We start from the raw sequence: 22,572 nt of genomic DNA on the forward strand, positions 1-22,572 counted from the left end.
TATATAGCTCCTCCTCTAACTGCCACTACCAGTCATTCGACCGAAGACAAGCAAGAGAAACAGAATTTATGCTTACCTGATAAATTACTTTCTCCAACGGTGTGTCCGGTCCACGGCGTCATCCATTACTTGTGGGAAATGTTCTCCCCCACAGGGAAAGGCAAGAAGAGCGCACAGCAAGAGCTGTCCATATAGCTCCCCCTCTGGCTCCGCCCCCCAGTCATTCGACCGACGGTTAGGAGAAAAAGGAGAAACTATAGGGTGCCGTGGTGACTGTAGTGTATAAAGAAAAAATTTTTCAACCTGATTAAAAAAACCAGGGCGGGCCGTGGACCGGACACACCGTTGGAGAAAGTAATTTATCAGGTAAGCATAAATTCTGTTTTCTCCAACATTGGTGTGTCCGGTCCACTGCGTCATCCATTACTTGTGGGAACCAATACCAAAGCTTTAGGACACGGATGAAGGGAGGGAGCAAATCAGGTTACCTAAACAGAAGGCACCACGGCTTGCAAAACCTTTCTCCCAAAAACAGCCTCCGAAGAAGCAAAAATATCAAATTTGTAGAAGTGTGCAGAGAAGACCAAGTCGCTGCCTTACATATCTGGTCAACAGAAGCCTCGTTCTTATAGGCCCATGTGGAAGCCACAGCCCTAGTAGAGTGAGCTGTGATACGGTCAGGAGGCTGCCGTCCGGCAGTCTCATAAGCCAAGCGGATAATGCTTTTCAGCCAGAAAGAGAGAGAGGTAGCAGAAGCTTTTTGACCTCTCCTCTTACCAGAGTAAACGACAAACAAGGATGAGGTTTGTCTAAAATCTTTTGTTGCTTCTAAATAGAACTTTAAAGCACGAACAACATCTAAATTGTGTACTAAACGTTCCTTCTTTGAAACTGGATTCGGACACAAAGAAGGAACAACTATTTCCTGGTTGATGTTCTCGTTGGAAACAACTTTTGGAAGGAAACCAGGCTTAGTACGCAAAACAACCTTATCTGAATGGAACACCAGATAGGGTGGATCACACTGCAAAGCAGATAATTCAGAAACTCTTCTAGCAGAAGAAATAGCAACCAAAAACAGAACTTTCCAAGATAGTAACTTAATATCTATGGAATGTAAAGGTTCAAACGGAACCCCTTGAAGAACTGAAAGAACTAAATTTAGACTCCAAGGAGGAGTCATGGGTCTGTAAACAGGCTTGATTCTAACCAAAGCCTGAACAAAAGCTTGTACATCTGGCAAAGCTGCCAGTCGTTTGTGCAACAAGACGGATAATGCAGAAATCTGTCCTTTTAGAGAACTAGCTGACAATCCTTTATCCAAACCTTCTTGAAGAAAGGAGAGAATCTTTGGAATTTTAATCTTACTCCAGGAGAATCCTTTGGATTCACACCAACAGATATATTTTTTCCATATTTTATGGTAAATCCTTCTAGTCACAGGTTTTCTGGCTTGGACCAGAGTATCAATCACAGAATTTGAAAACCCACGCTTGGATAAAATCAAGCGTTCAATTTCCAAGCAGTCAGCTGCAGAGAAACTAGATTGGGATGTTCGAATGGACCTTGTACTAGAAGGTCCTGTCTCAAAGGTAGCTTCCATGGTGGAGCCGATGACATATTCACCAGGTCTGCATACCAAGTCCTGCGTGGCCACGCAGGAGCTATCAGAATCACAGAGGCCTTCTCCTGTTTGATCCTGGCTATGAGCCTGGGGAGGAGAGGAAACGGTGGAAACACATATGCTAGGTTGAACGACCAAGGCGCCACTAATGCATCTACTAGAGTCGCCTTGGGATCCCTGGATCTGGACCCGTAGCAAGGAATCTTGAAGTTCTGACGGGACGCCATTAGATCCATGTCTGGAATGCCCCATAATTGGGTTAACTGAGCAAAGACCTCCGGATGGAGTTCCCACTCCCCCGGATGGAAAGTCTGACGACTCAAATAGTCCGCCTCCCAGTTGTCTACTCCTGGGATGTGAATAGCAGATAGATGGCAGGAGTGATTCTCTGCCCATTGTATTATCTTGGTTACTTCCTTCATCGCTAGGGAACTCTTTGTTCCCCCCTGATGATTGATGTACGCAACAGTCGTTATGTTGTCCGACTGAAATCTTATGAACCTGGCTTCCGCTAGCTGAGGCCAAGCCAGGAGCGCATTGAATATAGCTCTTAGTTCCAAAATGTTTATCGGGAGAAGCGACTCTTCCCGCGACCATAGGCCCTGAGCTTTCAGAGAGTCCCAGACCGCGCCCCACCCCAAGAGGCTGGCGTCGGTCGTGACGATGACCCACTCCGGTCTGCGGAAACTCATTCCCTGAGACAGGTGATCCTGGGTCAACCACCAGAGAAGTGAGTCCCTGGTTAACTGGTCTACTTGAATTTGGGGAGACAAGTCTGTATAGTCCCCATTCCACTGATTGAGCATGCACAGCTGTAATGGTCTTAGATGAATTCGAGCAAAAAGGAACCACATCCATTGCTGCGACCATTAGTCCTATTACTTCCATGCATTGAGCTATGGAGGGTTGAGGAATAGAGTGAAGAACTCGACAAGCTTTTAGAAGCTTTGTCTTTCTGACGTCTGTGAGAAAGATCTTCATTTCCACAGAATCTATTATTGTTCCCAGAAAAGGAACCCTTGTGGACGGTGACAGTGAACTTTTTTCTATGTTCACTTTCCACCCGTGAGATCTGAGAAAAGCCAACACAATGTCTGTATGAGCCCTCGCTTTGGAAAGAGACGACGCTTGGATTAGGATGTCGTCTCGATAAGGTGCTACAGCGATGCCCCTCGGTCTTAGGACCGCTAGAAGGGACCCTAGCACCTTTGTGAAAATTCTAGGAGCGGTGGCTAAACCGAATGGAAGAGCCACAAACTGGTAATGTTTGTCCAGAAAGGCGAACCTCAGGAACTGATGATGAGATTTGTGGATTGGGATATGCAGATACGCATCCTTCAGATCCACGGTAGTCAAAAATTGACCCTGCTGGATTGTTGGTAAGATTGTCCGAATGGTTTCCATCTTGAAGGATGGAACTCTGAGGAACTTGTTTAATATCTTTAAATCCAGAATTGGCCTGAAAGTTCCCTCTTTTTTGGGAACCACAAACAGGTTTGAGTAAAACCCTAGACCTTGTTCCCCGGAGGGGACTGGGTTTATCACTCCCATCTTTGATAGGTCTCTTACACAATGTAAGAATGCCTGTTTCTTTATCTGGTCTGAAGATAAGCGAGACAGGTGGAACCTTCCCTTTGGAGGAAGTCCCTTGAATTCTAACAGGTATCCCTTGGAAACTATCTCTAGTGCCCAGGGATCCAGAACATCTCTTGCCCAAGCCTGAGCTTAGAGAGATAGTCTGCCCCCTACCAGATCCGGTCCCGGATCGGGGGCTACCCCTTCATGCTGTCTTGGTAGCAGCAGCAGGTTTCTTGGTTTGTTTACCCTTGTTCCAGCCTTGCATGGGCTTTCAAGCGGGTTTGGGCTGGGCCGCGTTACCTTCTTGTCTAGCGGCAGTGGAGTTATTAGCCGGTCCGTTCCTGAAATTGCGAAAGGAACGAAAATTAGACTTGTTCTTAGCCTTAAAAGGCCTATCCTGTGGGAGGGCATGGCCCTTACCCCCAGTGATGTCTGAAATAATTTCCTTCAATTCCGGCCCAAAAAGGGTCTTACCCTTGAAAGGAATATTCAGTAACTTAGTCTTGGACGACACGTCTGCCGACCAGGATTTTAGCCAAAGCGCCCTCCAAGCTACTATAGCAAAACCTGAGTTTTTCGCCGCCAATTTCGTTATTTGAAAGGCGGCATCCAATATAAAGGAATTGGCTAACTTTAATGCGTGAATTCTGTCCATGACTTCTTCATAGGAAGTCTCTTTCTGGAGCGACCTTTCTAGTTCTTCGAACCAAAAGGACGCCGCTGAAGTGACAGTAATAACACACGTAGCTGGTTGAAGGATGAACCCTTGCTGAACAAAAATCTTTTTAAGCAATCCTTCCAATTTTTTATCCATAGGATCTTTGAAAGCGCAGCTGTCCTCTATAGGAATAGTTGTGCGCTTTGCTAGTGTTGAAACAGCTCCCTCAACCTTCTAGGGTCTACTATGGGAAACATTTTCTTAAATATAGGAGGTGGGGCAAAGGGTACACCTGGCTTCTCCCACTCCTTTTCCACTATGTTCGCTACCCTCTTAGGTATTGGAAAAGCGTCGTTGTGCACTGGGACCTCTAAAAATGTGTCCAATTTGCACAACTTCTCTGGTACTACCATGGAATCACAGTCATCCAGAGTAGCTAATACCTCCTTAAGCAAAGCGCGGAGATGTTCTAGCTTAAACTTAAATGCCACTAGATCAGGTTCTGCCTGTTGAGAAAATTTTTCCTGAGTCTGAAATTTCACCCTCAGACAGCCCTTCCCTCACAGCCAATTCCGATTGATGTGAGGGTAAAATAGATAAGGCATCGTCAGCGTCTGATTGTTCATCCTTTTTATCTGTATTTAAAACTGAACAATCACGCTTTCTCTGAAAAACTGGCAGTTTGGATAAAAGATTTGCTATAGAATTATCCACTATTGCTGATAATTGTTGCATAGAAATAAGCTAGGTGTCGCCTGCGCGGGCAAAGCTGGTGTAGACACAGAAGGAGAGGATGTAGAGCTATCCCCACTACCTTCATTAGATAAATCATCTTGGGCAACATTATGAAAAATAACAGAGCTGTCCTGATTTTGTTTGGACGCTATGGCGCAATTATCACAAACACTCGAAGGGGGAACCACATTTGTCTCTATACACACAGAACATAGGTTATCTGATGGAACAGACATGTTAAACAGATTTAGGCAGGCAAACAATGCAATAAAAACGATTTTAAACAAAAACGTTACTGTCTCTTTAAATAATAAAATGACACATTTATTTCTGAATGTTCAAAAAACTATGAAGGCAATATCCGATTTTTCTGAAATTTGGACCCCAGTGTCTTAATGCTTAGAAAGTATTGCACAGCAAATATGGAGACTCTAGCTCTTTGTTGGATTTAACCGTTTTTACACACCACAATCCCAGCTACAGCCTTGCTGCAGCTCTTTACCTTCCTTAGGGGTCACCATTCACAGAAAAAAGCCTTTTGGAGTCACTTTCTGAACCACAGGACCCTCTCACATGAATCTGCATGCACTGCCTTGAAATTCAACTGCACAGCTGAAGTGCCAAAATGAGGCTTCCTCCCTCAGCACACTAGAGTGAAGGGGCCTTCCTGACTAGATTTAGGTGTCTAAAACAAGCCAGATCAATAAAAAACGTTCCCAAGTGTATGTGAGCTTATAAAATATTTCAAATGGTATAATATTGTAATAAAAACCAATCGATTTAGCCCCTAACAGTGTCTACCAGCATAAAAAACAAAAAGGGGAAGCCTGTTATCTTTTTTGCTGAGGTGAAAGAAAAATGGCTTACCGTTTCCCCTGAGGGGAAAAATGACTGTCATCTAGCATTAGCCTGTGTTGTTAGAAGGAGACTAGTCATACCTGAAGCAGATGAGTCTGCAAACTGTTACCCCCAACTGAAGTTCTCTTGTTTCAACAGTCCTGCGTGGTAACAGTAATGGATTTTACTTACTTGTGCTAAAATCATAGCCCTCTTAAACAGAAATCTTCATCACTTTTCTGTTATAGAGTAAATAGTACAAGCCAGCACTATTTTAAAATAACAAACTCTTGAGAGAAGAATAAAAAACTACAACTAACACCACAAACTCCTCGCCATCCCCGTGGTAGATGCTACTTGTTCAGACCGGCAAGGAGAATGACTGGGGGGCGGAGCCAGAGGGGGAGCTATATGGACAGCTCTTGCTGTGTGCTCTCCTTGCCTTTCCCTGTGGGGGAGAACATTTCCCACAAGTAATGGATGATGCCGTGGACCGGACACACCAATGTTGGAGAAAAGGAGAAACCATAGGGTGCAGTGGTGACTGTAATTTAAAAATAAAACACACCTGCCTTAAAATGACAGGGCGGGCCGTGGACTGGATACACCACAAGAGAAATAAATTTATCAGGTAAGCATAAATTTTGTTTTCTCTTTTAAGGTGTATCCAGTCCACGGATCATCCATTACTTGTGGGATACCAATACCAAAGCTATAGGACACGGATGAAGGGAGGGACAAGGCAGGTGCTTTAACGGAAGGCACCACTGCCTGCAAAACCTTTCTCCCAAAAATAGCCTCCGAAGAAGCAAAAGTATCAAATTTATAGAATTTTGAAAAAGTATGAAGCGAAGACCAAGTCGCCGCCTTACAAATCTGTTCAACAGAAGCCTCATTCTTAAAAGCCCATGTGGAAGCTACCACTCTAGTAGAATGAGCTGTAATCCTTTCAGGAGGCTGCTGGCCAGCAGTCTCATAAGCTAAGCGTATTATACTCCTTAGCCAAAAAGAAAGAGAAGTTGCCGAAGCCTTTTGGCCTCTCCTCTGTCCAGATTAGACAACAAACAATGCAGATGTTTGACGAAAATCTTTAGTAGCTTGTAAATAAAACTTTAAAGCACAAACCACGTCAAGATTGTGTAAAAGACGTTCCTTCTTTGAAGAAGGATTAGGACACAGTGACGGTACAACAATCTCCTGATTGATATTTTTATTAGATACCACCTTAGGTAGAAAACCAGGTTTGGTACGTAACACTACCTTATCGGAATGAAAAATGAGATAAGGAGAATCACATTGTAAAGCAGATAACTCCGAAACTCTTCGAGCCGAGGAGATAGCTACTAAAAACAAAACTTTCCAAGATAAGAGCTTAATATCTATGGAATGCAAAGGTTTAAACGGAACCCCTTGAAGAACCTTAAGAACTAAATTTAAACCCCAAGGCGGAGCAACAGGTTTAAACACAGGCTTAATTCTGACTAAAGCCTGACAAAACGCCTGCACGTCTGGAACCTCAGCCAGACGTTTGTGCAAAAGAATAGACAGAGCAGAAATCTGTCCCTTTAAGGAACTTGCTGACAAACCCTTCTCCAATCCATCTTGGAGAAAAGATAATATCCTAGGAATCCTGACCTTACTCCATGAGTAACCCTTGGATTCACACCAATGAAGATATTTACACCATATCTTATGATAGATTTTCCTGGTGACAGGCTTTCGCGCCTGTATTAAGGTATCAATAACCGACTCGGAGAAACCACGCTTTGATAAAATCAAGCAATCAATCTCCAAGCAGTCAGTCGCAGAGAAATTAGATTTGTATGGTTGAAAGGACCCTGAAGTAGAAGGTCCTGCCTCAGAGGCAGAGTCCATGGTGGAAAGGATGACATGTCCACCAGATCTGCATACCAAGTCCTGCGTGGCCACGCAGGTGCTATCAAAATCACTGATGCTCTCTCCTGCTTGACCTTGGCAATCAGACGAGGGAGCAGAGGAAATGGTGGAAACACATAAGCCAGGTTGAAGGACCAAGGCACTGCTAGAGCATCTATCAACGCTGACTTGGGATCCCTGGACCTGGATCCGTAACAAGGAAGCTTGGCGTTCTGGCGAGACGCCATGAGATCCAGTTCTGGTTTGCCCCAACGTTGAATCAACTGTGCAAACACCTCCGGATGGAGCTCCCACTCCCCCAGATGAAAAGTCTGTAGACTTAGAAAATCCGCCTCCCAGTTCTCTACTCCTGGGATATGGATAGCTGATAAGTGGCAACGAATTATCTTTGAAACCTCCAACATCGCTAGGGAACTCCTTGTTCCCCCTTGATGGTTGATGTAAGCTACAGTCGTGATGTTGTCCGACTGAAATCTGATGAACCTCACTGCCGCTAGCTGAGGCCAAGCCTGAAGCGAATTGAATATCGCTCTTAGTTCCAGAATGTTTATCGGAAGGAGAGTCCATGACCCCTGAGCCTTCAGAGAGTTCCAGACTGCCTCCCAGCCCAGAAGGCTAGCATCTGTTGTTACTATTGTCCAATCTGGCCTGCGGAAGGTCATACCTTTGGACAGATGGACTCGAGATAGCCACCAGAGAAGAGAATCCCTGGTCTCTTGATCCAGATTTAGTAGAGTGGACAAATCTGTGTAATCCCCATTCCACTGACTGAGCATGCAGAGTTGCAGCGGTCTGAGATGTAGGCGGGCAAACGGCACTATGTCCATTGCCGCTACTATTAAGCCGATTACTTCCATACACTGAGCCACCGAAGGGCGAGAAGTAGAATAAAGAACACGGCAGGAATTTAGAAGTTTTGTCAACCTGGCCTCTGTCAGGTAAATCCTCATTTCTACAGGAAACTCTTGTGAGAGGGAATAGAGAACTCTTCTTTTCGTTCACTTTCCACCCATGAGACCTCAGGAATGCCAGAACAATGTCCGTATGGGACTTGGCAATTTGGAAATTTGACGCCTGTATCAGAATGTCATCTTAGTAAGGGGCTACTGCTATGCCCAGCGGCCTTAGGACCGCCAGAAGTGACCCCAGAACCTTCGTAAAGATTCTTGGTGCCGTAGCTAACCCAAAGGGAAGAGCCACAAACTGGTAATGCCTGTCTAGGAAGGCGAACCTGAGAAAACGATGATGATCTTTGTATATCGGAATGTGAAGATAAGCATCCTTTAAGTCCACGGTAGTCATGTATTGACCCTCCTGGATCATAGGTAGGATGGTTCGAATAGTCTCCATCTTGAAAGATGGGACCCTGAGAAATTTGTTTAGGATCTTGAGATCTAAGATTGGTCTGAAGGTTCCCTCTTTCTTGGGAACCACAAATAGATTTGAATAGAATCCTTGCCCCTGTTCCTCCTTTGGAACTGGGTGGATCACTCCCATAACTAGGAGGTCTTGAACACAATGTAAGAATGCCTCTCTCTTTATCTGGTCTGCAGATAATTGTGAAAGGTGAAATCTTCCTTTTGGGGAAGAAGCTTTGAAGTCCAGAAGATATCCCTGGGACACAATTTCCAACGCCCAGGGATCCTGGACGTCTCTTGGCCAAGCCTGGGCGAAGAGAGAAAGTCTGCCCCCTACTAGATCCGTTACCGGATCGGGGGCCAATCTTTCATGCTGTCTTAGAGGCAGCAGCAGGCTTCTTGGCCTGTTTACCTTTGTTCCAAGCCTGGTTAGGTCTCCAGACCGGCTTGGACTGGGCAATATTTCCCTCTTGTTTTGTCTTAAAGTTTCGAAAGGCACGAAAATTAGTTTGTTTGGCCCTTAATTTGTTAGACCTATCCTGAGGAAGTGCATGACCTTTTCCTCCAGTAATATCAGAAATGATCTCCTTCAGTCCTGGCCCGAATAGGGTCTGCCCCTTGAAGGGAATATTGAGAAGCTTAGACTTTGAAGTAACGTCAGCTGACCAGGATTTAAGCCATAGCGCCCTACGCGCCTGAATAGAAAACCTGAGTTCTTAGCCGTTAGTTTAGTTAAATGAACAACGGCGTCAGAAACAAATGAATTGGCTAGCTTAAGCGCTTTAAGCTTGTCAAGTATATCATCCAATGGAGTTTCTACCTGTAAGGCCTCTTCCAGAGACTCAAGCCAGAAGGCCGCAGCAGCAGTGACTGGGGCAATGCATGCAAGAGGCTGGAGAATAAAACCTTGTTGAATAAACATTTTCTTAAGGTAACCCTCTAACTTTTTATCCATTGGATCTAGGAAAGCACAACTGTCCTCGACGGGGATAGTTGTACGCTTAGCTAGGGTAGAAACTGCTCCCTCCACCTTAGGGACCGTTTGCCATAAGTCCAGTGTAGCGGCATCTATTGGAAACATTTTCTTAAAAATAGGAGGGGGAGAGAACGGTACACCTGGTCTATCCCATTCCTTAGTAATAATTTCTGAAAACCTTTTAGGTATTGGAAAAACATCAGTGTAAACAGGCACTGCATAGTATTTATCCAATCTACACAATTTCTCTGGCACTATAATGGTGTCACAGTCATCCAGAGTAGCTAAAACCTCACTGAGCAACACACGGAGGTGTTCAAGCTTAAATTTAAATGTTGACATATCAGAATCAGGTTGAAGCATCTTCCCTGAGTCAGAAAAATCACCCACAGAAAGAAGCTCTCCTACCTCAGCTTCTGCATATTGTGAGGGGATATCAGACATAGCTACTAAAGCGTCAGATGGCTCTGTATTTTTTCTAGCCCCAGAGCTGTCTCGCTTTCCTTGTAACCCTGGTAGTTTGGACAATACCGCTGTAAGGGTATGATCCATAACTGCCGCCATGTCTTGTAAAGTAAACGCCATGGGCGCGCTAGATGTACTTGGCGCCTCTTGAGCGGGAGTCCCTTGAGCGGGAGTCAAAGGTTCTGACACATGGGGCGAGTTAGTTGGCATAACTTGCCCCTTGTCAGTTCCCTCTGGTGATAAATCTTTTAAAGACAGAATATGATCTTTATAACTTGTTTCCTCTATGTCAGACATGTTTAAACAGACTAGCAATGAGACCAGCAAGCTTGGAAAACACTTTGATAAATGTAAACAAGCAAAAACTAAAAACGGTACTGTGCCTTTAAGAGAAACAAATTTTGTCAGAAATTGAAAAACAGTGATAAAAAGCAGTAAATCTTACGAAATTTTTACAGTGTGTATAAATAGACTAACAGAGCATTGCACCAACTTGCAAATGGATAATTAACCCCTTAGTTTCAAAACCGGATCAAAAAAACGATATAAACGTTTTTCAACAGTCACAACAAACTGCCACAGCTCTGCTGTGGCCCTACCTGCCCATATAACGATTTTGAAAGGCACAAAAACCCTTTAGAGAGGTCCTAAGTGTTCAGGGGACTCCTTCAGGGAAACTGGATGCCTCAAGCTGCAAAATCTAATGCGCATTTAGGCGCGAAAATAGGCCCCTCCCAACCTGTATTCACAGTGAGAGGGCCTAACAAAACTATCCCTAGGCAAAATCTAGCCAGCCATGTGGAAAAAACTGGGCCCCAATAAAGTTTTATCACCAATATGTATAAAAAAAAACGTTTAAACACTTCCAGCAAACGTTTTATTTTTCAGTAATGTGAGAAAGTAATAAGAATATTATCTTTTACAGCAAGCATGATACTAGTCGTTATTAAATCACTGTAATCAGGCTTACCTTAAATAAATCCGGTATTAACAGCATTTTCTAGCATATTCATTTCTCTAGAAAAATTTAAACTGCACATACCTCATAGCAGGAGACCCTGCACGCCATTCCCCCAGCTGAAGTTACCTCTCTCTTCAGTTATGTGTGAGAACAGCAATGGATCTTAGTTACAAACTGCTAAGATCATCAAAGACCACAGGCAGACTCTTCTTCTACTTTCTGCCTGAGGCTAAAATAGTACAACTCCGGTACCATTTGAAAATAACAAACTTTTGATTGAAGATAAACTAAATAAAAACACCACATCTCTAGCTACTTCCTTTCTTGTCGAGAGCTGCAAGAGAATGACTGGTAGTGGCAGTTAGAGGAGGAGCTATATAGACAGCTCTGCTGTGGGTGATCCTCTTGCAGCTTCCTGTTGGGAAGGAGAATATCCCACAAGTAATGGATGATCCGTGGACTGGATACACCTTACAAGAGACATTTGGGTTTAGTATCCCTTTAAAAAGGTACATTAAACACTAAATAAATGCTTGATAGAATGATATATTCAAAGAAAAGATTAGTCTGAGAATAACATGTAGCTGTATTTTTTAAAGTTTCATTAGCTGTTTAAATATTGACAAAATATGTGTAAAGTATTAGTGTCTATAAAACAATAATATAAAAATAATATATAATAAAACAGTGTTCTGCACCTCCATTTCTAACAGGAACTGAAAAGCTCACAATTTTAAAATGGAATTACAGGAAAAGAAGACAAGATAAATAATAAAAATATATTGCAGAGTTTTTTTATATTTCCGATTTATCATTTTATATTACCATCTCAAAGTATTTAATGTCCCTTTAAGGACTGCGCCTTTTCTAAAGCCAATAATGGTTATTAACCTTATGCATTATCCTGTAAAATTGGCACAGGTATCTTTAAAACTTTGCTGTGCACACTATTTCCTACAGCAACAGTAATAACGATATCATAGGTAAGGCAATTTGTGACTGACATCACGGTCGGAGGACAAAACTCATTGGTATTAATATTAAAGACAGGGTTGTCGGAGAGGAATGCAACAACTGTTTAACAGACGCCAGTGTGACATGTGACTTTCCTACTGCTGATAAACACTGCAGTGATATTTTGCCCACTGCAAATTAAAGTTTTTTTACTGCTGCACAGCTGTCGTACAGATAATGTGGATAATAAACATCTTTTACAACTGCTTAGTGAAAATCTGTGGTTTGTAATACACAGAACTAAGTAAGGAAAAATGTTATGACATCACAAATGCATACAGCAGACCAAAAAATACATAATCAGGAAAAATATCATGAACCCCCCCCCCCCAAAAAAAAAACTTTAAGTAATTGGTACATTTTTTCAGGGCTTTGGTCAGTTGAGAGAGCATAAGCCATAATACAAAGGGCGTGATCAAAAATGTTGTGAATTTTTAAGAGCAACTGCAGAAACCCACGTCACCCGTAAGTTCATCTCGCACATCGGGCGAATCACATAACACGCCGCCACATGATATACTGGCATAAGTAGGCCAAATTTCTGAGTTTCAGACATATGTGCAACTACACATTTCTGGCATCATCAGTAATTTACGCCAATACATTGCACGTGCAAGTTAAAAATAAAGAGTAGTTTTTTTATGTTTAACTCACACTTAAAAATCTAAACAGAAAGAAATTAATAAACAGACACGCAAACCGACTGCAAGGGAAACATGGTGGGTAATCAGAGTGTGTATTGGCTGTCAGGTGTTTTAAGGCTGAAGGTGAGAGGTTGTGCTGATTGTGATTGGTTTGACACACTTGCAGAGGGTGGATATTGGGTTGATTAATGAAGTGGCCAGGAAAGGTTTAACGGTTTGATATGTGCGGCTCAAATGTATGTGAGTACGCAAACGTTAGGTGTTTGTTAAGCAATTTACACTGCTTTTTTTTTACTGTGCACAAGGGTTGCTGCGCCTGCCTATGTGTGGAAAGCAGATGGAGTAAAATATATCCATGCGCTGCCTTTGTGATACCGCCTGCCGACGCTAGTTCTATGGTACTCTATGGGAGTAAAAAATCTAGTCGTAGTTTGTCTGCTGTGCCGGGTTTGTGATTGTACGATTTAAAAAAAATTAAAAAATGGCAACGCTGGTTTTTGCACACGTCGCCAAGTATGTGATCGAGGTCAAACAGTGAATGCAATACATCTTATTCATCAACCATTTATACATCACTTGCAAGAGTAACTTGGGAAGTAATTCAGTATGATCCCACTTAAACATCATGAGTGCGTGTGACAAGTGTGTGTTCAATGAAGGATCTGAATCTTAAAGGGACATACAACTACAATAAGCATGTCCTCATCACATTATTGCTTGCAAAGTAAATTGCCGTTGAGCCAATGACGAGAGGCATATATAGATAGAAACTAATCTGCAGCCATGTCGAGCTCTAGAGTAGAAGTTCCTTGCTGCTTTGGAGCTGACTTTGTTCAAAACTTTGCAGGGGTTGAAAATATAGTTATATGCATACAATATTATTAATATTAGATAATAATAAATCATGTTAGAACGTTTTCTTCATCCCCTTTTTGTACCTTTAACATAAAGAAAGGGTTTTCTTTAAACATACCAATTGGTTGGATTTGTGTTTAACCTTTTTTGCAACAAGTGCACAGATTATTTAGCACAACCTAGTTAAAGTGATTCCATTACTTCTTGTCACAGCCCCACAAAGGGCTTTGGCCTCTACAGAAAGACAAAGGGGAAGCTTTATGTGATTGCTAGGAGACGTGCACTAGCTCCAGTCAGTTTATAGCACATGCTTGGTAGTGGACTTTTGCTGCAAAGATCATGTGACAGTAGAACATAAATTATGAAATGGTAACTCCCTAATCTCCGTACAGACAGTGGCCCTAAGTTATCAAACTCTGGCGGACCTGATCCGACAGTGCGGATCAGGTCCGCCAGACTTCGCTGAATACGGCGAGCAATACGCTCGCTGTATTCAGCATTGCACCAGCAGCTCACAAGAGCTGCTGGTGCACCGCCCCCTGCAGACTCGCGGCCAATGGGCCGCCAGTAGGGGGTGTCAATCAACCCGATCGGGTTGATTTCCGGCGATGTCTGTCCGCCTGCTCAGAGCAGGCGGACAGGTTATGGAGCAGCGGTCTTTGTGACCGCTGCTTCATAACTGCTGTTTCTGGCGAGCCTGCAGGCTCGCCAGAAACACGGGGCATCAAGCTCCATACGGAGCTTGATACATATGCCCCAGTGGCTACACCGAGAATTTCTAAGTACTCATTTTGCAAGAAAACACGTTGTGTGCTGTTTTGCTACAATCTGTTTCTGTTGATGTTAACATTTTTTATTTTTACAAAAGGAGCACAGTTTAAATCCCTTTGAGGATCCTGTAATATAAAAGGACTTTAATTTTTTGTGATTTATTTCACGGTTTGCCTATTTAATAAGATTTATGGTGTCAACTAGAATGAATACAATTTAGCCATTTTAAGAGGATAATCCAGCAAATTATTTCCCCAGCTATTAACTATTAGCTAGATAAGAAACAGATTTACAATATATGCCAGTATATTATGTGCCACATCCTTGAAGAGGTCTTGAGACACACACAGAGTAACTGGTTACATTTGTTACATAGAGTTATGCCTGCAGTCTAAATGTTCACAATCATTGGTTTTAAATATATCTTGTGAATTTGTCGCCATCTGGTGGAAGTAATATGCTTTTTTTTTTTTTTTTTTTTACGTGCATTTATATTAGCCATGTGTGATACTGCATTCACAATTTGAATTATACAAAGAATTGTATTTGAGACGTTTTTTTGTAAATTTTTCATGGGTATATTTTAAGGGTCTTATATTTTAAATAGGTGTTGCCCTCTATATATGGACAATATGCAAAACTATGCTATTAATACGATTGCCAAATTGTTGTGATGAAACTTTTAATGTTTATTGGTTCCAATCCTTAAACATCTATAGCAGGACAAATTATTGTAGTAACTCTGCTTGGTACTGGGACTCAATCGCAGTCATTATCTCACCTGTGATTAAGCAGTATTTAGGATTTGAAAAACCACAACTACATCAATGGCTCCTTTTTATAAACACCAGCATCAAATCTGAACAAGTTCATATTTTATAAACCAGTGAATGAAATGGAAAATATGCAAATACAGCAGGCCTTGAAAAATACCAGAAACCAGGTGTCTATGGCAACTATGAGCTACTCCAATTGCCTGGATCCTGTTGTCTTCCCGTAGAAAGGTTACCTTTCTCCTCTTGTCCCGTGTATGGTTTGCACAGATTTCTGGGTGTTGTAGTCTGCAACTATAGTATGTCAGGCTGCAGCAGAAAATACATATCACCCCCAAGGCAGAACAGAAAGTGAAAAAAAGTTCTGCCTCTGGGCATATCACAGAGTGGTGCAAATGGGCAAAAATAATAAAATTCTAATGCAAAATAGTAACTCAGCAAGTTAGAACAGTCATCACCACTTGTCACCTTGTGCTTATCTCCCCCTCCTGAGACAGAATGCCTTTTACCTACCACTTCCTCTCTAGTTATGGAAAATCTGTAAAAGAGCTGCAGAAAGCAAAATGGCATCAATAAGGGTAATTACTGGGTTACGTTATTGTCAGGCCCAAGGATAAAGGGACAACATACTCGAATAATAGACACACTTACATATGTGTAAACTACAGAGCCTTATTAGTAAAATATAATAAATATAATAAAAAAATATTACAATCAAACTAATGAAAATAAGATGAGTGAATATCCATCCAAGGAACTGCAACTCCTAAAATTTTACCTCCAGCATTCTATAGGTCGTCTACATTCTGTGTCTTGCATTTCATATAAATTAGTAAACCCCTGTTAAAGTCAATCTGTGCATATGTTATTCAGACTGTTGCACAAAAGCACGCTGAAAAGTCAAAGTCACTTGTTAATATCATTTCCTCAGCATATTAGACAAATGTAACAGGTTTTACTCACCTGGGCTCCATCATAGCTGAAAATGCCAACAATACTAACAGGTACAGCTTTGTTCACACATCGGCCCAGAGCTTTGCGATTTAGGGCAAACACAAAGGGAACATTCTGCTCACAGGCACAGCCAATAATGGTTTGCAGAGTGTCATCCAGACCACCTGGGATATAAGACCGCTACATAAAATGATCCACTTCATATTACAACAAAAATTTAATTGAAAAGTACAGTAAATATTTTTTTTCTGCTGTCTTGCAATAAAACTAACATACTGAGTGAGTTTGAAAATTATTTTAATACATTAACATCGTGTTTGCTGCAATTGTTTTTTAATAAACAAATTCAAACCACCACTTGTTTATTTGGAGAAGCCAATTCAGAGTAGACACAGTTAGCCATTGCCATTAGATTATCAAGTTATCCTTTGTTTTGCAGTTCTCATGTTATCATCTCTGTTTAAGTCAATTAGGGAAAGATATCTGGCAGGATTAGGCCCATCAAGCCATGCCAGAATTGTAAAATTCTTAATTTTTTGAAAATGGGGGCGAAATTTAATAAAAAGGTATATTGCAAAGTTTTTTCACTACACGTGCATTTTATATTACGTGGGGGAGTGTTTATGGGCCCTTTAATTTTTATGTATTATCTTTTTAATTCTATTTTTTCTCTCAATAAGAGAACAGATAATGGGATGTGCAGTATATAAAACATTAGTTGTACTAAATATTTAATAAAAGGCTGATAATTATTTAAAAACAGTGCGGTTTCTTACTCAGGGCCTGCTATTTAAAATCTTGCCACTCAGGTGAGATATTCTAAAAAGTCTTGTCGGTACGATGAGGCCCTTAAAGTAATTTAGAAACACAATTTTTATGTTCCTATGTAGTTTTCTTTATGTGAAACAGAGACTCCTACATTACAATACAAGGTCTAAAAAAGAGGTTTTGAATATCAGGCGCTCAGTGTGTAAATACTGCTATATTCTCTGGCAGATACCTTTGGACTGAATTTTTTCACAGTTTGGGGAAATGATAATGCATTTCAGCCTCCTCAGTTTCAAATGTTTTAGCACCTCTCTTAGCCCCATCACCAACCGGCGCTTTGTTTTCGCTTTTATGGGATCTTTCATGTATAACCGATCCTGAAAACGAACTAACTCCTTAAGCAGATCTGTAGCACAGCTATCTACTTCTTTACTTAGCACCTGGCTACAATACCTGGAAAAAACAAACAAGCACAAGCATTATATTGCAATAGATTAACTGTACAATATAATAATATGTATTAAACCAATATAATTAAGCATGAGTTTAAAAAAAAAAAAAGAAAGAAAAAAGTTGCGTGTGCTAATAAAAAGGTTTCACAACACATTTTCTAAAATAAAATGTGTTTTCTTTTAACTACAAAATAGTTTATAAATAGTTAAATGCAGTGGTGCCTAACTATATTTTTTTTAATGATTTAAATGTCTTTTTTAACAAACAAAATTACTTATATGTTGATTATCGATACTTGTAATGTTAAGCAAAAACCTTCCTGTGCATATAGCCGCAGATCACAAGTTCTCTCTGCAGGTATCATCTGTAAATAGGAGTACATGTGGTTTACAGCTGTACAATCTGTAGGTTACTGGAACAGTGATAGCTTTTACTAGATGTATTTTTCTAATACAAATGTAATGCACAGATGTTTAAATTAAAATGGTGCATTCCAAATTCAACAAAATAAATCTGTTAAGGTTCATTCATTTTCTCTTGTAGCATGAGTGAAAGTGAATATAGCAGGTAAGTATTCTTTGGCACAGGTATTTCTATGAATGTTTTTTTTCTAATATCAATATTCATAGTTCTAACGTAGAAACAACATGTATACTAAATTAAAGGAACATTATAGTCCAAAAATAACATTCTAATTCACTAGAGCATGTCATTTTAGGACCACCGACCCTGCAAGTCTGTGTGTTCAACCCTTGCAAAGGGGTTGAACACATAGTTAAAGTCCTGCTAGGGAGCTGCAGAAAACTGCTAGTCATAAGTGGACAAGGCCATTGGATTGGTCTACTAAGCTAAATGGAGGTTGCACAGCTAAGATGACGAATGCCATGCTACCTTCTGTTATCCAAACATCATAAACAAGAACTGCATAAAGTAAGATTTATTAAAAGTACTTACTCTCGAAATCGTCTGCTATGAATTTTCGGGAGATTGGAAGTATGGAGAGGACTGGGACTGTGGACCTCGGTTGCATCTGGGTGATCCTCTGTAAGGTCATCAGCAGTAGTTTCAGGTGTGTCTGTCACACATCTAGACACTTCCTCTGAAACAGAAGGACAGGAATTTGTAATCGACAAGAGGACACATTTTCTTCTGAAATAGTCTACAATTATGAATATTCATAGCTTCCTACAGACATGAGCAGAGTCCAGAGTCATAGTTGAGGATTATTCAGCCACAGGCTATCTTGTTTATCTTCTCTATAATTCTTTGCCAATTCTTAAAGGGACATTAAATTACTAATGTAACAATCGCAAAGTGTTTATTTATAGCGGCACCTAACTGGCCTCGAGATAAGAGAACACATTTTTAAATTCACAACATTTAATCTCCAGCAAGTAAACTTTTTTCACTGTAAGAGCTATCAAATTGTGGAACTCCTTGCTGAAAGGGACACTAAACACAATTTTGTTCTTTCATTATTCAGATAGAGCATGCAATTTTAAGCAACTTTATAATTTACTCCTGTTATCAAATTTTCTTTGTTCTCTTGGTAGCTTTATTTGATAAAGCAGAAATGTAAGTTTACGAGCTGGCCCATCTTTGGTTCAGCACCTGTTTACAGCTTGCCGATTGGTGGCTAAATGAACCTACCAATCAGCAAACGCTATCCAGGGTGCTGAACCAAATACATGCCGGCTCGTAAGCTTACATTCCAGCTTTTTCAAATAAAGAAACCAAGAGAACGAAGAAAAATGAATAATTGTAGTAAATTAAAAAGTTGCTTAAAATTGCATGCTCTATCAGAATAATGAAAGAAAAAAAAATGTTACACTTATTCCTTCAATATTTAAACAGCCAATATAATTTTAATATATATATATATATATATATATATATATATATATATATATATATATATATATATAATTCTTAGGATAACCTTTGCATCAAATACATTTTTATATATAGCATTTATTTAGTGTTTTATGTTCCAATAAAACTATTATAAGCACTGAAAGGAGGAGTTAGACTTAACCAAAAAGGGGTATTTCTGTACATAATTTAACAAGATCCAGTTTTAGTCAAATTAGGAGCTTGATCACAAGTCAGTCAATATGTATCTGAAGCTTTTTCCATGTCAAAATAATCTTACGCCTAGATTTAGAGTTCTGCGGTAGCCGTCAAAAGCAGCGTTAAGGGCTCCTAACGCTGCTTTTGGCCGCCCGCTGGTATTTAGAGTCGTGTAGGTAAAGGTCTAACGCTCACTTTCAAGCCGCGACTTTTCCATACCGCAGATCCCCTTGCGCCAATTGCGTATCCTATCTTTTCAATGCGCCAATTGCGTATCCTATCTTTTCGTATCCCAACGCCGGTATTTACAGTCTTGGCTGAAGTGAGACTTCAGCTGCAAAAAAAAGTCAGTAGTTAAGAGCTTTATGGGCTAACGCCGGTTTATAAAGCTCTTAACTACTGTGCTCTAAAGTACACTAACACCCATAAACTACCTATGTACCCCTAAACCGAGGTCCCCCCACATCGCCACCACTATAAGAAATATTTTTAACCCCTAATCTGCCGACCGCACACCGCCGCCACCTACATTATCCCTATGAACCCCTAATCTGCTGCCCCTAACATCGCCGACACCTACATAATATTTATTAACCCCTAATCTGCCCCCCCCCAACGTCGCCGCTACCTAACTACACTTATTAACCCCTAATCTGCCGACCGGACCTCACCGCTACTCTAATAAATGTATTAACCCCTAAACTGCCGCACTCCCGCCTCACAAACACTATAATAAATTGTATTAACCCCTAATCTGCCCTCCCTAACATCGCCGCCACCTAACTTCAAGTATTAACCCCTAATCTGCCGACCGGACCTTGCCGCTACTCTAATAAATGTATTAACCCCTAAACCGCTGCACTCCCGCCTTACAAACACTATAATAAATTGTATTAACCCATAATCTGCCCTCCCTAACATCGCCGCCACGTAACTTCAAGTATTAACCCCTAATCTGCCGACCGGACCTCGCCGCTACTCTAATAAATGTATTAACCCCTAAAGTTAAGTCTAACCCTAACACCCCCTAAGTTAAATATAATTTTAATCTAACAAAATAAATTAAATCTTATTAACTAAAGTATTCCTATTTAAAACTAAATACTTACCTGTAAAATAAACCCTAATATAGCTACAATATAACAAATAGTTACATTGTAGCTATTTTAGGATTTATATTTATTTTACAGGCAACTTTGTATTTATTTTAACTAGGTACAATAGCTAAGTTATTTACTATTTAATAGCTACCTAGTTAAAATAATTACAAAATTACCTGTAAAATAAATCCTAATCTAAGTTACAATTAAACCTAACACTACACTATCATTAAATAAATTACCTACAATTACATACAATTAAATAAACTAAACTAAATTACAAAATAAAAAAAACACTAAATTACAAAAAATAAAAAAAGATTACAAGAATATTAGGCTAATTACACCTACTCTAAGCCCCCTAATAAAATAAAAAAGCCCCCCAAAATAATAAAGGTCCCTACCCTATTCGAAATTAAAAAGTAACCAGCTCTTTTACCAGCCCTTAAAATGGCTTTTTGCGGGGCATGCCCCAAAGTAATCAGCTCTTTTGCCTTTAAAAAAAATACAACCCCCCCCAACATTAAAACCCACCACCCACTTACCCCTACTCTAACCCAAACCCCCTTAAATAAACCTAACACTACCGCCCTGACGATCACCCTACCTTGAGCCGTGTTCACCCAGCCGGGCACCGATGGACCAAAAGAGGACATCCGGAGCGGCAGAAGTCTTCATCCTATCCGGGCAGAAGAGGACATCCGGACCGGCAGACATCTTCATCCAAGCGGCATCTTCTATCTTCATCCATCCGACGAGGAGCGGCTCCATCTTCAAGACCTCCGGCGCGGAACATCCTTCTTCCCCGACGACTAGACTATGAATGACGGTTCCTTTAAATGACGTCATCCAAGATGGCGTCCCTCGAATTCCGATTGGCTGATAGGATTCTATCAGCCAATCGGAATTAAGGTAGAAAAAATCTATCAGCCAATCGGAATTCGAGGGACGCCATCTTGGATGACGTAATTTAAAGGAATCTTCATTCGGACTTAGGACGTCGTTAGAAGAGGATGGATCCGCGCCGGCTGCTTCAAGATGGACCCGCTCCGTTCCGGATGGAAGAAGATAGAAGATGCCGCCTGGATGAAGACTTTGGACCCTCTGGAGGACATCTTCTTGCCGGATAGGATGAAGACTTCGGACCCTCTTCTGGACGGATCGGTGATACCCGGCTGGGTGAATACAAGGTAGGGAGATCTTCATTTTTTTAAGGGGGGTTTGGGTGGGGGGTTGTAATGTTGGGGGGGTATTGTATGTTTTTTTTTACAGGCAAAAGAGCTGATTTCTTTGGGGCATGCCCAGCAAAAAGCCCTTTTAAGGGCTGGTAAGGTAATAGAGCTGTTAACTTTTTATTTTAGAATAGGGTAGGGCATTTTTTTTATTTTGGGGGGCTTTGTTATTTTTTTAGGGGGCTTAGAGTAGGTGTAATTAGTTTAAAATTGTTGTGATCTATTTTTTGTAATTTAGTGGGGTTTTTTTTGTAATTTAGTTTAGTTGATTTAATTGTATTTTATTATAGATAATTGTATTTCATTTATTAATTTATTGATAGTGTAGTGTTATGTTTAATTGTAACTTAGGTTAGGATTTATTTTACAGGTAATTTTGTAATTATTTTAACTAGGTAGCTATTAAATAGTAAATAACTATTTAATAACTATTGTACCTAGTTAAAATAAATACAAAGTTGCCTGTAAAAACAGAATTTATGTTTACCTGATAAATTACTTTCTCCAACGGTGTGTCCGGTCCACGGCGTCATCCTTACTTGTGGGATATTCTCTTCCCCAACAGGAAATGGCAAAGAGCCCAGCAAAGCTGGTCACATGATCCCTCCTAGGCTCCGCCTTCCCCAGTCATTCGACCGACGTAAAGGAGGAATATTTGCATAGGAGAAATCATATGATACCGTGGTGACTGTAGTTAAAGAAAATAAATTATCAGACCTGATTAAAAAAACCAGGGCGGGCCGTGGACCGGACACACCGTTGGAGAAAGTAATTTATCAGGTAAACATAAATTCTGTTTTCTCCAACATAGGTGTGTCCGGTCCACGGCGTCATCCTTACTTGTGGGAAC

General features: G+C 40.8%; 1 protein-coding gene across 3 annotated transcripts in view; it reads right to left on the reverse strand.

The window, feature by feature from the left end:
- The window catches only part of SECISBP2 (SECIS binding protein 2), a 105,612-nt gene that overhangs the window by 7,799 nt on the left and 75,241 nt on the right, over positions 1 to 22,572 (reverse strand). For all 3 annotated transcript variants that reach the window (XM_053702396.1, XM_053702395.1, XM_053702394.1), the window contains 3 exons: positions 18,275 to 18,419; positions 17,100 to 17,320; positions 16,109 to 16,263 (listed from right to left, as the gene is read on the reverse strand). In XM_053702396.1, coding sequence (XP_053558371.1) covers positions 16,109 to 16,263; positions 17,100 to 17,320; positions 18,275 to 18,419 — 521 coding nt within the window. The remainder of the gene's footprint in view (positions 1 to 16,108; positions 16,264 to 17,099; positions 17,321 to 18,274; positions 18,420 to 22,572) is intronic.

This window comes from Bombina bombina, chromosome 2, assembly GCF_027579735.1.
Source record: "Bombina bombina isolate aBomBom1 chromosome 2, aBomBom1.pri, whole genome shotgun sequence".
Classification (NCBI taxonomy): domain Eukaryota; kingdom Metazoa; phylum Chordata; class Amphibia; order Anura; family Bombinatoridae; genus Bombina; species Bombina bombina.